Source organism: Propithecus coquereli, unplaced genomic scaffold (assembly GCF_000956105.1).
Source record: "Propithecus coquereli isolate 6110/MARCELLA unplaced genomic scaffold, Pcoq_1.0 Scaffold1, whole genome shotgun sequence".
NCBI classification, from domain to species: Eukaryota; Metazoa; Chordata; class Mammalia; order Primates; family Indriidae; genus Propithecus; species Propithecus coquereli.
Window position 1 is genome coordinate 11828285 of NW_012133857.1, and position 17631 is coordinate 11845915.

The 17631-nt window shown below is 40.2% G+C and overlaps 1 protein-coding gene and 1 pseudogene across 1 annotated transcript in view; both read right to left on the reverse strand.

Annotated features, from left to right (window-relative positions):
* PRKAR2A (protein kinase, cAMP-dependent, regulatory, type II, alpha) overlaps positions 1–17631 on the reverse strand; it is a 95107-nt gene that overhangs the window by 18989 nt on the left and 58487 nt on the right. Inside the window, exons 5-8 of the mRNA XM_012638112.1 lie at positions 14624–14730; positions 8376–8529; positions 1107–1208; positions 858–932 (exon numbers count right to left, since the gene is read on the reverse strand). Coding sequence (XP_012493566.1) covers positions 858–932; positions 1107–1208; positions 8376–8529; positions 14624–14730 — 438 coding nt within the window. The remainder of the gene's footprint in view (positions 1–857; positions 933–1106; positions 1209–8375; positions 8530–14623; positions 14731–17631) is intronic.
* Positions 10106–10986, reverse strand: LOC105805486 (annotated as a pseudogene).

The window sequence follows — 17631 nt, forward strand, 5'->3', positions numbered from 1 at the left end:
AAAAAAAAAAAGAATTATTGCCAGTAAGGGCTCCTAGAAAACAAAGACATTTAGCAATGTCACTTAGGGTAGACATCATATTTTTGTTAGTCCTTTATCTCCTCCAGTGGGAGCATCCCTCTTCCCTTTAATGGAAAGTCTGATTAATCCTTGTGGTTCTGGTGGGTCCAACTCCATCCAGAGGACCCAGGCCTGTCCAATCTGATAGTCCCAGCAGTGGGTTCAAGGATAGACATATCATCCAACCTAGACCAACCAGTTATCTTTCCAGTGTTCTTAACAGAACCATAGGCAAAGAAGCTTATGCCAGGAAAAGCCCCTAATACTATTTACATATAATTAAAAATGCAAACACAGTGGACAAAGAAAATTATTACACAGCACTTGTTACAATGACTAGACCTTACATTATCCAAAAATTACACGAGAAAAAGGCACCAAGGAAATACTAGACATCTTACAAATCTGGTTAATCACTGAAGACTGAGTATTTCAATTTGTGTTGGATTAGCCAAAACGATGACTTTGTGTCAAATACAGAGAAAGTAGAGGGTACAACCATCCAACCTTCTTCAGGTTTTAACAGCAATGGATGAAGCTTACTTATGGTCAAAAGAAAATGACATTTAAAAGAACAAACACTAAAAGCCAAGGAAAAGTGAATGAAAGCAAGAGATCTACATATGCCAGTGACATGGGCATCAACAGGCTTCAGAGGACTCTGCAGGAAGTATGACCTATTACCCCTCAACATAAGCTCTCAACAGTGGAAGGACACAGAAGTTTTATGAGACAAGTGATGCTAGTCCTTCAGGTGGTGACTTTCAGGAAAGAAGCTGTGTAAGACCCATGCTCACCTGAGTGATTATGCGCTCTCCATCCTTATAAATCTTCTCTCCTATTACATCCACAATCTTCATTCGTTCTGATACCTAAAACAATGGACATACTGACAAATTATAAGGAAAAGACCTTAACTGAAAGTCACAATATCTATGCAACACAAAACTGGGTTAGAATGGTATGATTTGAAAACCTAATAATAAAATAGTTTTAATAGCTTTTCCCAATCCCCATAAACACTCTTATTCAAACAGACTTTTTACCTCTAGTGACTTAAGGAGGGGCACAGATTCAATAAATGATTCAAACATCTTCCTCTTTTTTGCATTGTTTTTCACTATGATTCTTCTAAAAGTCACCCGGTCCTACAAGAAATAATATGAAAATTCTAGTAAATGCCTGTGTAAAAGAACTTCTATGGTTTAATTAACTGGCCACAGCAAATAGTAGAGGACCATGTGAGTTACTGTGTCAACTGAATATTTAATGATACTTCAATCTCAGAGTTATCAATGGAAGAAAAAGATTGGACAGCTTCCAATGGAGCAATAAAGAGGAAACTCCCATAGGCAGCAAGCGCTCAAAGGTAACCAAACAGCTCTGAAGTTCAAGAAAGAAAAAGAGGCCGGGCGCGGTGGCTCACGCCTGTAATCCTAGCTCTCTGGGAGGCCGAGGCGGGCGGATTGTTTGAGCTCAGGAGTTCGAAACCAGCCTGAGCAAGAGTGAGACCCCGTCTCTACTAAAAATAGAAAGAAAATTAAATGGCCAACTAAAAATATATAGAAAAAATTAGCCGGGCATGGTGGCACATGTCTGTAGTCACAGCTACTCGGGAGGCTGAGGCAGGAGGATCGCTTGAGCCCAGGAGTTTGAGGTTGCTGTGAGCTAGGATGACGCCACGGCACTCTAGCCCGGGCAACACAGTGAGACTCCGTCTCAAAAAAAAAAAAAAAAAAAGAAAGAAAAAGAGTGCTAGCCACTCTTATAGACTGAGCCAGACACATGACCCACATGCTATTGCTTGTTGTCTAGTGCTCAATGGGTACCACCTATGTGTCATAAATAGAACATAAAATACAAAACTCCCAATCAAACATTAGTGCATTTATTGTCACTGTTCAATGTCAAAAGAAAAGACACCTTACCAAAAAAAAGGAGAAAATAAAACAACCAGATGATTCCTGCCCTCGAGGAGATAACAGAGGCTGGGTATGGTGGCTCAAGCCTATAATCCTAGCACTCTGGGAGGCCAAGGTGGGAATATTGCTTGAGCTCAGGAGTTTGAGATCAGCCTGAGCAAGAGCGAGATCCTGTCTCTACTAAAAAAAAAAAAAAAAAAAAAAAAAAAAAAAAACCTAGAAAAAACTAGCTGGGCGTGGTGGTGAATGCCTATAGTTCCAGCTACTTGGGGAGCTGAGGCAGGAGGATTGCTTGAGCCCAGGAATTTGAGGTTGCCGTGAACTAGGCTGACACCATGGCACTCTAGCCTGGGCAACAGAACAAGACTCAGTCTCAAAAAAAAAAAAAAAAAAGAGAGAGACAGCAGACAATATATAGGACAACACATAGGAATAAAAAGCCTACAATTCAAGACAGCATATGAAATGTGCTAGGTAAAACTGAAAAAGACAAGTTTAAAGGAATTTTGAGGTGGGAGAGGGAGATCACAATAGGCAGGAATGATCAAAGACAATTTTGTAGTAAAAATATAAATTTGTCTGGGACCTGAAGAATGGGTAGGATTTAAATTAATGAAGAGATATGGGAGGTTACTCAAGATAGAAGGCAGGAATATAAAAGATACTTTGACCTCAGCAAGTCATGGATTCTGATGAGAAGACAGAAAACCAAAGCTATGGCCAGGCACCTCTCAGATATGTGTACACATGTGTGGGGAGGGACATGCGACCAGGAGAATGTTAATTGCTTAGTCTTAGGCTTCTGAATGGGTAAGCATTCATTTGTACCTAAGTTAACTGTACTTTTCTTCTACCTCAGGCTGTCAGGAATGGAGATTTCTTTTTTTGAAAGTATACTAATGATATCTTAAAGGTTGGCAGAATCAAAAACAGCAACAAGGGGATAAGGGTATGTTCAGCTGTAGGTTAGGTATTTTAACATTCTTGACGATGGGGCCGGAGCAGGATGGAGAAGTCACAAAGACAACTGAGTTGAGGTGTCTAAATGGGTTTCACATGCTCATATTCCATTAGCTGCAGAATTCTGAGGCCCTACCCTGTGCCATGTTCATCTGCTTAACAAGAAAAGTCACTCACACTTCTAATGTGAGTGATGGTAGACTCCTACTCTCCTTCCCTGAACTGCTATACAAATAATGTCTCCTCTCTGGCACTTAGCCAGTTTCTCCCCCATTTTCTTCTCTCTGTTTGCTTGAAAAGAGCCATTCAATCTCTGATTGTTCTAATGGGCTGCATTATCTGCCACTGCTTTTTGAAGTCCAAGGTTAAGCATGTATCATTTTAAATGTTATTTTCATACTTTGAAATATTATGCCATTATCTTTATAATTGAGTTTCTATCTGTTTTCAGGGCCAATCTAAGCCAAGAGTGTTGTGAAAACAGGACAATTAAGACTGAGAAAATGGGAATTATAAAGTTTTCTTCCCGTGTTTGAGTAGGTAGTGTCAAAAAACCAGTATTTTATAAATCCACCTATAGTGTTACAAAGATTATTACAATTACAATAGCAAGCAATATTTCTAGTTGAAGAGAAAACAACAGGTATCTCTTAAAGTAACTTATTTATTTGGGTTCCAACCCTTTCTTTTTTTTTTTTTTTGAGACAGAGTCTCACTGTGTTGCCCGGGCTAGAGTGCCGTGGCGTCATCCTAGCTCACAGCAACCTCAAACTCCTGGGCTCAAGCGATCCTCCTGACTCAGCCTCCCAAGTAGGTGGGACTACGGGCATCTGCCACCATGCCTGGCTAATCTTTTCTATATATATTTTTAGTTGTTTGGCTAATTTCTTTCTATTTTTAGTAGAGACGGGGTCTCATTCTTGCTCAGGCTGGTCTCGAACTCCTGAGCTCAAACAATCCTCCCGCCTCGGCCTCCCAGAGTGCTAGGATTACAGGCGTGAGCCACCGCGCCCGGCCTATGCCCACCTACTTAATCCTCATATCCCAGCAACAAGGCAGGTAGTTTTACAGTTCAACATATTTTTTTCAATTTCCATTGAGTTATTTAAGAATGTGTTTTTAACATCCAAGTGTTTGGACATCTCTGTTATTGATTTCTAGTTTCTTTCCATTGTGGTTAGAGAACACACTTGGTCTGATTTCAATTCTTTTAAATTTAAGTTTTATTTTATATCCCAGCATATGGTCTATTTTGGTGAATGTTCTGCGAGCTTGAAAGAATGTGTATTCTGCTGTTGTGTACAGTGTTCTACTTCAGTTAGCTTCTGTTGATTATTGGCGTTAAGTTCTTCTCTATCCTTGCTGCTTTTCTGTCTAGCAGTTCTATCAATTTGTTGAGAGATGGATGTTAAAGTCTGCATCATCTGTAATCATGAATTTGTCTATTCCTTTCAGTTTCATCGGTTTTTGCTTTACATATCTTCAAACTCTGTTGTTTGGTGTATACATATGCAGGGTTGCTATATCTTCTTGGTAGATTGACTCATTATTATGTAATGTTCCTCTTTGTCCTTGTAATTTCTTTGCTCTGAAATCTAATCTATCTGATACTAACATAATCACCACTGCTTTCTTTTCTTTTTAAATCCTTGCCCCAGTCGGGACAGTCCTGCTTTCTTTTGATTGATGTTTGCAAAGTGTATCTATTAGTATCTCTACCCTATACTTTCAACATCATTATATTTCAGTATATAGATAGCATACGGTTGGGTCATCTTAAAAAATCCATTCTACCAGTCTATCTTTTAATTGGTATATTTAGACCATCTATTAATATATTTATACTAACTATTCATCTATTAGGGCTTAAGTCTATCATTTTATTGTATGTTTTCTGTTGTTTCCTTTGTTTTTTGATACTCTGTTCACTTTTCCTGCCTCCCTGTGGGTTACTTGAACCCTTTTTAGAATTCTGTTTGATTTAGAGAGTTTTTGATCTTGAACTCCTGGCCCAAAGCAATACTCCCGCCTTGGCTTCCCAAAGTGCTAGGATTACAGGTGTGAGCCACCGTGCCTGGCCAAATTTAGAGAGCTTTTGAATACATCTTTGTACAGATTTTTTTAGTGGTTTCTCTAGGCATTATATTATACACATGTAACTTAATCACAGTCTATTGGTGTCAACACCTTACTACTTTGAGTAAAGTATAGCACCTTTACTTCCATTTAGGTCCCTTGACCCTCTCCCCTTTATAGTATAATTATCTTAAATAATTCTTCTTTGGCCAGGTGTGGTGGCTCACACCTGTAATCCTAGTACTCTAGGAGGCCAAGGCTGGAGGATTGCTTGAGGTCAGGAGTTCAAGATCAGCCTGAGCAAGAGAGAGACCCCGTCTCTACTAAAAATAGAAAGAAATTAGCTAGATAACTAGGAGTGGTGGCAAACGCCTCTAGTCCCAGCTACACAGGAGGCTGAGGCAGGAGGATTGCTTGAGCCCAGGAGTTTGAGGTTGCTGTCAACTAGGCTGACACCACGGCACTCTGGCCCGGGCAACAGAGTGAGACTCTGCCTCCAAAAAAAAAAAAATTCTTCTACATATATTCAGAACCAAATCAGAGATGTCATAATTCCATAATTCTTGCTTCAACAATCTAAAATAATTTAGAAAATTCAAGGGAGGGATAGTCTTTGATATTTACCCATATTAACTCTTTGTTGTTTTCTTCATTCTTGATGTTCCAGATTTCCTTCTTTTATAGTTTTTCTGTTTGAAGAAATTCTGTTAGCCATTCTTTTGGAGTAAGCCTGCTGGTGACAAAGTCTCTTAGTTTTCTTTCATTTGAGAATGTCTTCATTCCATGAGGTATAGAATTATTGTTGACAGTTCTTTTCTTTTAGCACCTAAAGAATGCTGTGCCACTTTTAGCATCTACAGACAGGCAATTCCTTGTCATTCAAATTGTTGTTCCCTTATAGATAATGCATTGTTTCTCTCTTGCTCCTTTCAAGATTTTTTCTGTCTTTAGTTTTCTGAAGTTTGATTATGATGTATCTGGGAACAGATTTCTTTGGGTTTATCCTGCTTGGAGTTCAATTAGCTTTTTGAATCTGTAGGTTTATATCTTTCACCAAATTTGGGAATTTTGAGTCATTATTTCTTCAAATAATTTTTTAGCTCCACATTCTTTCTCCTGTCCTACACCTCTGATGATATAAATGCGAGATCTTTTGTTATTGTCCCACAGGCTCCATTCATTTCATTTCCGTTTATAGTCTCTCTGTTGTTCAGATTGAGTAATTTTATTGGTCTATCTTTAAGTTCACTGATTCTTTTCTCTGTCATATTCATTCTGTTACTGAGCCCATTTGATGAGGTAGTTTTTTTATCCCCCCGCTAAGAGACAGGATTTTGCTGTCACCCACACTGAAATGCAGTGGTGTGATCATAGCTCCCTTTAACCTCAAACTCCTGGGCTCAAGGGGCTCTCTTGCCTGAGCCTCCCAAACTACCTAGGACTACAGGTACACGCTACCACACATGGCTGGGATTTTTTTGTTTTGTTTTTTGTTTTTTCTTTTCTTTGTAAAGACAGGGTCTTGCTATGTTGCCAGGCTGGTCTTGAACTTCTGGCTTCAAGTGATCCTCTCACTTCAGCCTCCCAAAGTGCTAAGATTACAGGCATGAGCCACTGTGCCCAGCTTCAATGAGTTTTTATTTTGGTCATCATATTTTCCAGTTCTAAAGTTTCCGTTTGGCTATGCTTTCTATCTTCTATTTCTCCGATGAGACCTTTTTTTTTATGTTTCAAGTTTATTCACAATTGCTTGTTGAAGCGTCTTTATGATGGTTGCCTTAAAATCTTTGTCAGCTAATTTCAGTATCTGTGTCATCTTGGTATTGGTATCTGTTGATTGTCTTTTCTTATTCAAATTGAGAATTTCCTTGTTCATGGTATGATAAATGATTTTTGATTGTACCTTAGACATTTTGGATATGTTGAAAAATGATTTTTGTAGGCACTCACCCTATTAAGTATAGTGAATATTTACAGGGTGCATGTTCAGCTCCCTTCTGGGCCCCACTGATGCTATCCTGGCAGGGAAAGCAGGGTGCTAACTAGTAATACCATGCATACCTCATTTTGCCTCTTTGCTGCCAGGTAGGGTTGGAAGTCCAGCTTCCTTCTTAGCCCAATGATACTATGGGGAAATAGAAGCAGTTTCTTCTTTGGTATTTGGTTAAAGTAGAACTGATATTATCAAAAAGGTTTTTGGTTCTGCTAGGCTGCTATTTTCCTAGTTCTTTGGCTAGAGGGAGCAGGCTTTTCTTGGGGCTGTTTTTATATGTACCTATTGGCAGATCTTGGTTGCAGGCTTTTCCAGCACCCCATCTGGGATATATGGAAAGCAGTAAGGAAACCCAGGGAACTCACTGTCATGTCCTTCCTCAACTCCCAATATCTCTAGACAGTCTGCCTTCTCTTTTCTACCTTTCAGGGTCTTCCTGTTTGTTTGCTGTACAACATCCATAGTTATTTTTTAGTTTTAAGAGAGAAGACTAGTGAGAAATGGGAATATTCCATCTTGTCTGAACCAGTAATTGGCACCAATGTGTTTTTTTTGTTGTTGTTGTTTTGGTTTTTTTTGATACAGAGTCTTGCTTGGTCACCTGGGCCAGAGTGCAGTGGTGTCATTACAGCTCACTGCAACCTCAAACTCCTAGGCTCAAGCAATTCTCCTGTCTTGGCCTCCTGAGTAGCTGGGACTACAGGCACGTATCCTATGCCTGACTAATTTTTCTATTTTTGGTAGAGACAGGGTCTTGCTCTTGCTAAGGATGGTCTCAAACTCCTGGCGTCAAGTTATCTTCCCACCTCGGCCTCCCAGAGTGCTAGGATTACAGGTGTGAGCCACCGTGCCTGGCCATATTCTTAAGCCACTGCATGCCTCATCTTTTAGGAACACTCGTAATTTAAATTAAGTATGTCATCAATATGTCACAGTAAAGGGCCCTTTCATAGAAATTGGCATAGATCAATCAACAAGTGAATAGCTGAACACAGAGAAAAGTTGGTCCTGGGATATCTAGACATGGAAAACACTGTTGGCAGAGCTTTCAGTGACACTTATTTCTCTGGGCTGCTTCTTTTTATCACCTCTCTCTTCACTTGTCTGACAAAAACAGAAAATGCAGTAAGAGCTGTATACTACAATAAGGGCAGAAGACTCAGCCTTCTCCCTGTAACTTGGAGTAAATGGTTCGCTGACAAATTTTAGGGAAATGGAAAAATACATTTGCACAAGATCTTCTACAATGTCTTTCAGACAACTGGCTATAAAATATATTGTGAACCAACAGCCCAAAGACAGAGACCCAGAAATAAAGGGAATTAAAACTATGCCACACAAGGGGAACTGTTTCGTTCACTCACCAGTCCCCAAAGAGAACCTTCTGAGGTGGCAACAATGGTAGCAGCTCTTGGGGTGTTGTACATCAGAGCGAGTTCTCCAAAACTGCCACGGTTGTCATACTGACCAACACAGCGAGTTTGATTATCTTTTGTTACTAAAATGTCATAGGTTCCCCTGGAAGAATGACAAGAAACAATTTCATTAATTACATCTGATAATTAATATAAGAACTGACAGGTACATATAAAACGTTGTCATAAGAGATTTCCAACAGAATTTTGCTAGTATATAAAAATGCCCTCAATTTGGGAGGCGAAGGTGGAAGGATCACTTGAGCTCAGGAGTTCGAGAGCGGAGCAACAGAGTGAGACCCCGTCTCTTAAAAAAATTTTTTTAGCCAGGCATGGTGGTGTGCAGCTGTAGTTCCAGCTACTTGAGATGCTGAGGTGGGAGGATCGCTTGAGCCCAGGAGCTCAAGGCTGCAGTGAGCCATGATTACGCCACTGCACTCTGGCCCGGGTAATGGAGGGAGACCCTGTGTTAAAAAAAAAAACAACAACAACAAAAAACCAAGCAACAGATTTTTGTACATTGACTTTCTATGCTATGACCTTGCCTTTCCTTCCTTCCTTCTTTCCCTGACTCCCTCACTTTTTCTCATCTTTCCCTTCTTTCCTCCCTCCCTTCCATTTCTTTGCCTTACTGCCTTAAATAGAACCTCCAGTACAATATTGAGTAGAAGTAGTGAGTGCAGACATCCTTGTCTTATTATTGTTCTTAAGGGGAAAACATTCAGTCTTTCACCATTGAGTACAATATCAGCTGTGGATTTTGTTTTTTTGAGACAAGGTCTCACTCTGTCACTCAGGCTAGAATGCAGTGGTATGATCACAGCTCACTGTAACCTCGAATTCCTGGGCTCAAGTGATCCTCCTGCCTCAGCCTCTTGAGTAGCTAGGACTACAGGCGTGTGCCACCATATGCAGCTAATTTTTTAAATTTTTTTGGTAGAGATGGGGTCTCACTCTGATGTTGCCCAGGCTAGTCTTGAACTCCTGATCTCAAGTAATCCTCCCGCTTCAGTCCCACAATGTGCTGGGATTACAGGTGTGAACTGTCATACCCAGCCTGTAGGTTTTTTATAAATGTCTTTAGCCAAGATGGGGGAAGTCCCTTTTCTTGCTAGTGTGCTAAGCATTTTTATTGCAAAAAGGTGTTGAATTTTGTCAAATGCTTTCCTGTAGGTATTGAAATTACTCTATGGGTTTTCTTTCACATTCTCTTAAAAATTAGGGTATAAATAATTAAAATAAAGCATATAATATACTTTTCTACCTATTTATTGGTAATTACTGCTAAGAAAAAATATTCAGAAATGACAAGCATTTGGGGAAACAGACACTCAACATATCATGAGATAAACAAACTTTTCAAAGTTTCCACAAGATCATTAAAAACATATAGCACATGCCTTAAAAAGACCCTTTGACACAGCAATTCCATTTCTAGTCATTCCTAAAGAGATAACATAATCAAAGATACTGCAAAAGATTTAACTGCAGGGATGGTTAACAGGAGTATTTTATTTGCAAAAGGATTGTTTTTATTTACACAGAGTCCTAACCACTTCACAGCAGTAGGAGGAGTGGGAGAGGTTCCTTTCACAATCCAGGGGCCTCCATATGTTGGTTTGCTGCTGCCAAACATGCAGGAAATTGGCATCACGGATTTGGTAAACTAACAACAACATTTAATCTCTCTCTGTTAGAGCAACAAGGTGAGCATCAATCTCTACTTCTGTAAGAATCCTGAATATAGGATTTTCAACTGTAACTACTCCAACTTCTACTTCTGAAAGTTTGAAATCAATCAATTAAACAGTAGACAGGCATGTAATCACAGTTTCCACTGTCTGTTCAAATGTCCAATCAAATTTCTTCACTTTTTTTTCAAGGAAGCTGGTTGACTCAATTTGTTTCACTCCTGTTGCAGTAGCTTTAAACCCACAGTAGTAACCTACAGGATCACACTTGTACACCTGAGGGCCTTGTTCTTCATCTGTACCAATTAAAATCATACAACAACCAAGAGGCCTCATTTCAGCATTCTGTGTGTAGACCTGAGAAATGGTGGCAATTCTTTTACACAGCATGTCCACAGGAATCTCATAGCCATATTTGTATTTCTAATTAGCTGCCTCATGGTGTGCCCTCTGTACCTGGGATCTGCTGTCAACTGTCATTCCTGTCATCATACAGTCAATGTTTTTTGTTATCTTGAATAAGTGAGTCACTGTGCTAGAATCCAATAACTTATCAGGTATTTTCTTCTGTGTGACCATTACTGCAGTCTTTCCCTCTGATAGCTACTGATGTAAGGCCATCCTGGTTAATAGCTTTAAAAGCTGATTCGACTTGGTAGAGCCAATCCTCAGGCAAAAAAATGGTAATGTGGTGGTCAAAACTGGCGCTGGAACCATGGGACACATTGGTGCACCCACTACTTCAAGCATAGTATCTGGGCCCCACAGCTCCCGCACCAGGTGTACAAGCTCCTTCTGGAAGTTGCAGCAACCATATTTTATTTAAAAAAAATTTTTACCTTTTAAGAGACAGGGTCTCACTCTGTCATCCAGACTAGAGTGCAGTGATGTGAACATAGTTCACTGCAGCCTAGGACTCCTGGCATCAAGCAATCCTCTTGCCTTAGCCTCCTGAATAGCTCTGCTATTTTTTTAATTTTTTGTAGAGATGGAGTCTCACTATGTTGCCCAGGCTGTTCTCAAACTCCTGGTCTCAAGTGACCCTCCTGCCTCAGCCTCCCAAAGTGTTGGGATTACAGGTATGAGCCACATTGCCTGGTCTCAACTCCATTTTTGATGTTTGATTATTGATGGATTGAAAGCTACCAATAATCAAACATCAAACCCTATCACTCCACTCACCCTTCCTCTTCTGCCCCACATCTGGGCAAGCTGATAAGAAAGCCTGGGTGCTTCCTCCTTAGATGCTAATGGGGAATTCAAACAACACAAATGCCAGCCCATGTGTAACAGTACCCTGATTCAGCCCCACCTTCTAACCACCCTAAAATGACAAGCCAGTCACCTCTCCCCACTGTCTCAAGTCATTTTTGGACCTGCTTGGGAGACTTCCCTGCTCTCCCTAAAAGCTTCATTATGTGAGTAATAAACCATTTCATACCCTTTTAGTGTATATGTAGTATCATCAGTCTTGACATCTGAACCAAATTTTGGGAGAGGAGTCTGACCTCAACAGTAAAGCATGGAAAAAAAACAACAGAAGGATACACTATAGAAATGAGATTATGGCTAAATTCTTTCTATCCTGTTTTTCATTTTTTTATATTCTAAATTTCATATAAAGATCCTCCACTTGTCTGATAAAACCACTAAGTATCATATATTAAAAGAAAAGCAGAGAATAAAACCAATCATTCAAGTATCAGTTATGTGCATCAATCCTGTTTTCAGAGGAGCTCACCACTCAATAGGGAGGCTGACCTGTACTATGTCTGGTAGACAAGGGAGAAGTAATAAAGCCATGAATGGGAAACACGGAATTCAGAGTAAATACGTTGAAGTGTTTTTAGTCTCTCTTCCAGGTGACACTAGCTACTTAATTTTGGGAGTGATACAAACCATTTCAGGCAGCAGCACTGTAGACAACCTCTTTTGACCTTGTCCCATTAGGTCCTCCTCTAAATAGTGGGAGAATTTTTAAAAAAATCATTGTTGTTACCACCATATTATGTAATAATTATCTATTTAAGCACCTGTCTCCCCAGTTAGACAATGAGCTTTTTGAGGTCCGGAACTATTCCTTTTTACTTGATATGACAGTCTTTCCTATTTGTTAGGAAAGTCGTGACTTTCACTGTATAAAAAAATAAGCCCTTTCATTTACACATGTAACAAATCATTCCCTCTATAGATAGGCATTTCGATCTTTAAGTTGTGAACACATGAAGGTGGATGCTAATTTCCAAGACCATAATTCCTCTTTGGGACCTCTGTTTTGGTGGGGGAGTGCATGGCAGGACAAAGGGGAAAGTTGGCTACTAGAGACAGTGGTGTAACTTAAAAAATTATTCTGTCATTACTTACAGAATTTCTAGGTAGGAAGTATTAGCATAAAAGATAAAGATGAAAGTCTTTTCTTTGAGAAGATATTTATATCATCTTTACTCTTTAAATAAAACATTACCTTTAATTGTAATAATTTGTCACAGGTATCAAAGGCCCAAAGGGTACCCAGGGAGTTAGAGAGTTTTCTATTCAACAACCTAAATGAGCAAAGGCTCAACAAGAAAGGGGACCAACTGAATCTACTACAGCTACTTGATGGAGATTAAAAGAACCTCAAAAATCTGGGGAACATGGCCAGGTGTGGTGGCACACATTTAATCCCAGCACTTTGGGAAGTTGAAGGGGGAGGATCACTTGAGGCCAAGAGTTCAAGACCAGCCTAGACAACAAAGCAAGACCCCCATCTCCACAAAAAATAAAAAAATTAGCTGGGTGTGGTAGGAGGCACCTACAGTCCTGGCTATTCTGGAGGCTGAGGCAAGAGGATCACCTGAGCCCAGGAGTTCAAGGCTACAATTACCTGTAATTGTACCACTGCATTCCAGTCTGGGCAGCAGAGCAAGAGCAAGACTCTGTCTCTAAAAACAAAACAAAACAAAAAAACAAACCAAAAAAACCCAGAACACTTGGAAAAATCTGAATAAGGTCTGTATATTGGATGTAGCATTGTATAAATATTAATTGGTGATTTTTATAATTGTTTTGTACATAAGTAAGAGTATGTTCTTACTTTCAGGCAATGCACACTGAGGTATTCAGAGATAAAGGGGCTTTCTTTTTTTTTTTGAAGACAGGGTCTTGCTTTATCGCCCTGGCTAGAGTGCAGTGGCATCATTTGAGCTCACTGAAACCTCAAACTCCTGGGTTCAAATGATCCTCCTGCCTCAGCCTCCCAAGTAGCTGGGACAACAGGCGTGCACCACCATGCCCAGCTAACGTTTCTATTTTTTGTAGAGACAGGGTCTCACTCTTGTTGAGGCTGGTCTCAAACTCCTGACCTCAAGCAATCCTCCCACCTTGGCCTCCCAGAGTGCTAGGATTACAGCCATCAGCCACCGTACCTGGCCCGATTAAGGGCATTATATCTGCAACTTACTCTCAGACAACTTGATAAGGCAAAGGAGAACATTAAGCTGGGGAACCTGTGATGATGAGAAGTTTTTGCACTATTTGTACAACTTTTCTGTAACTCTGAAATTACTTCAAAAGAAAAAATTTTAAAAAATTAATGGAAGAGGCCGGGCATGGTGGCTCACGCCAGTAATCCTAGCTCTCTGGAAGGCCGAGGCGGGCGGATTGTTTGAGCTCATGAGTTCGAAATCAGCCTGAGCAAGAGCGAGACCCCGTCTCTACTAAAATTAGAAAGAAATTAATCGGACAACTAAAAATACATAGAAAAAAAAAATTAGCCAGGCATGGTGGCGCATGCCTGTAGTCCCAGCTACTCGGGAGGCTGAGGCAGAAGGATCGCTTGAGCCCAGGAGTTTGAGGTTGCTGTGAGCTAGGATGACGCCACGGCACTCTAGCCCGGGCAACACAGTGAGACTCTGTCTCAAAAAAAAAAAAAGAAAAAAAATTAATGGAAGATAATTGGTAAAGCAATACCTTAAACTCTGGTTAAGGTGTTCTTGTCAGGACTGAAGGGGGATCAGAAGGACCCATCCTAAGCTGAAGAGGATACTAACAGCTCAAGAGGTTAGGATTCAGTAGGGCGAGAAGATCAAACCCAAATATTTCATTTTTCCCAACACGGCTTATACCTGGAACAAAGCCAGAGGGGACTAGGGAATTGGAGGTCAGGACACTGTATTTATGTGTAAAATCAGGCTGAAGTTCACAGATCCAAACAACAATATAGTACTATGGCTATTCTTTAGGGAAATCAATTCACTTGAACACTGGCAAATAACATCATGTTTAAAGAGTACGTCTTGTATTCTTTTTCTACTGTAGATGGCGGTTCCTCAAATATGAGTTGTCTTGAGGACTCAGGAAAGCAACAGGTAGAGAGGGCAGGCTGTGGACCCTCGCAAGGCTTAGGGAAGCTTGTTCACCTGGTTTAGGCCTCTCTGGGCTGAACACAGCACAGGGGAAAGCATCTCCCCTGAATCATGAATCCAATTAAGTATAGCCACACAATTGCAAAGCTCCATCTCCTACCGTTCTATGACATAAAAGTTGTCTCCATCATCTCCTTGGTCAATGACATGCTCATCAACTTTGACTATCCTTTCAAACATGGCATCAAGGACTTGAGAAAGCTGTTCCTGCAGGGTATACACAAGGAGAAAAGATTGCTTTTACATTTGCTAAAAAAAGGCAATGACTATGCTTATGTTAATGTGTCACTATATAACAGAAGTCCTCACACCAGACTGTTCCCACACCAGACTGTTGAGAAAGTTAGAGGCTATCTGAAACAAATGTTTTCCTGGGACCATTCAGCTTTGTACCTATGTGTACCCCACCAGAGAGCACAACTGCCAAGTGTTCTGAAGCAGTACTGTCTTGAAAAAGCTTTTCGCAATTTACAAAAAAAAAAAAAAAAAAATACATTATTTAAAAACATGGTCCATATTCTCTCAGCCACACCCACATAATTGTCACCTGCCTTGATGGCTCCAGTATGTCATGTGCAAAGTCATGTGCTGCCATCTTCCTATTTCCTATAGGTGTTGACCTTAACAGGATCATCAAATCTAAAGGGCTGTGATAGCCTTGGAGGTTCTCATAGAGGCGCACAACTGCCTCCGGCTAGCCAAACATATCACTTAACCTCACTGAGCTTCTGTTCCTTCACATGTAAGAAGAGCTAAATGCAATGGCACATGCCTATAATCCCAGCTACTCGGGAGGATTGCTTGAGGCCAGCTACCCGGGAGGATTGCTTGAGGCCAGGAGTTCTAGACCAGCTTGGGCAACACAGCAAGACCTTGTCTCAAAAAAAAAAAAAAATTTTTTTTTTAAAGGGTATAATAAAATTTCTAGTGCCTCAATTTTTATGACCAAAGAATAAAAATCTAAGGGAAATATTTATTAAACAACAGGTACTCAATTAGATCTATTAAGCAATATTAGATAGCTAATATTGTTTCATTTATATATAACACATACAATTACTTACCGTTACCTGCCATAACCAGAAGATATTAACAATTGTACTTGTAAGAAAACAATACTATTAAATTCTAACAAAACAGTGGTCTCAGCCACGGGCCACTATCCTCCTGTCAGATGGGGAGATCAGTAACTGTTAGGGGGGCAATAAATGATGCCAGCTTTATCTCAGAAACAGACTTTCTCTTTGGAGGAATGTAGAGTGAAGACTTGGCAAGGGAATAATTTTATTGCTGTACAATTCCATGTGATTTAATATTATGTCAGAGTGACTGTGTTACCTAAGATAACTGAATATCATCAAAAGCACTTTAGTTCCACGTGTATTCAATACTCTACAAGCTGACAAATACTAAAAGGAATGGCTTGCTACTCACATGCCATCCACATTCTTGTGGAATGTGAGCCTAGTATTGCCAGAAATCTATCCGAACACTGGCAATAAAATAAAATCTTCAATACGACAAAGACCAAACACACACAAGTGTACCTGGCCTATGGGGTGACTGCTGGAAGCCTCTTGTTCTGAGTAACTTTTCTTCTTCTAGCTTGGACTCTTCAAAAACATGTATCACATGGCCGGGCACGGTGGCTCACTCCTGTAATCCTAGCACTCTGGGATGCCAAGGTGGGAGGATTGCTTGAGCTCAGGAGTTCGAGACCAGCCTGAGCAAGAGTGAGACCCCATCTCTACTAAAAATAGAAAGAAATTGGCCAAACAACTAAAAATAGAAAAAATGAGCCAGGCATGGTGGCGGGCATCTGTAGTCCCAGCTACTAGGGAGGCTGAGGCAGGAGGATCACTTGAGCCCAGGAGTTTGAGTTTGTTGTGAGCTAGGCTGACGCCATGGCACTCCAGCCCAGGCAAGAGAGTGAGACTCTGTCTCAAAAACAAAAAAACAAAAAAACAAAAAAACAAAAAACACAAACATGTATCATGAGACATAAAATACGATGGGAGGAAGGGGAGCATTCTAGGTTAGAGGGGACTAAATAACACCATGACAACCAAATGAAATACGTTATCACTTACCATGGCCAATAGGTTCTCAGAAACTGTCCTCAAGTAACATCATTTTGTTATAATATTGATGAGAAAAAACTAGTTAGTTTGTTACAGGTTGTTTTGCTTAAAGTCAGTTTTGAAGCCTATCAACAGCGTTAAGTGAGGACTTACTATATGTGATTCGGTATTGAAAAACAGAACAAAAAGCTACAGAGCTTTACCGGGAAAACTGGAAAAATTTAAACATGGAATGTTTTTAGATGGTATTATCACACCAATGTTAAATTTCTTGGGTTTATTAATAATCTTGTGTTAAAATAAGAGAATATCCTTGTTCTTAGAAAATACACCCTCAAGTATTTAGCAGTGAAGAGCTATGATGTCTTAAACATATTCATAGGTGGCTCAGAATAAAAAGCAGTTTTTATATACTTCTTTCTCTTCTCTCTCTCTGTACACAAACTTACATGCACAAGAAAAAGTAAATGTGGCAAAATGTTAACAACTGATCAGTATAAGTAAAGGGTATAAAGAGTGTTCATGGTACTATTCTTTTCAATGTTCTGTAAATTTGAAAACTTAAACACGGTGGCTCATGCCTGTAATCCTAGCACTCTGGGAGGTCGAGGCGGGAGGATCATTGAGCTCAGGAGTTGGAGACCAGCCTGAGCAACTGTGAGACTCTGTCTCTACTAAAAATAGAAAAATTAGCTGGGTTTTGTGGTGCACGCCTATAGTCCCAGCTACTTGGGAGGCTGAGGCAAGAGGACGGTTTGAGCCCAGCAGTTTGAGGTTGCAGTGAGCTATGATGACACCACTGTACTCTACCCAGTGCGACAAAGCAAGAATCTGTCTCAAAAAAAAAAAAAAAACGAAGCTGAGTATTAGATTAACTCTTGTGATTTGCAGCTGAATTGAGTTGGTTCTCCTTTTTTAAAAAGCTACTAAGTCTGGCTAGGCAGTGGCTCACGCCTGTAATCCTAGCTCTCTGGGAGGCCAAGGCGGGCAGATTGTTTGAGCTCAGGAGTTCGAAACCAGCCTGAGC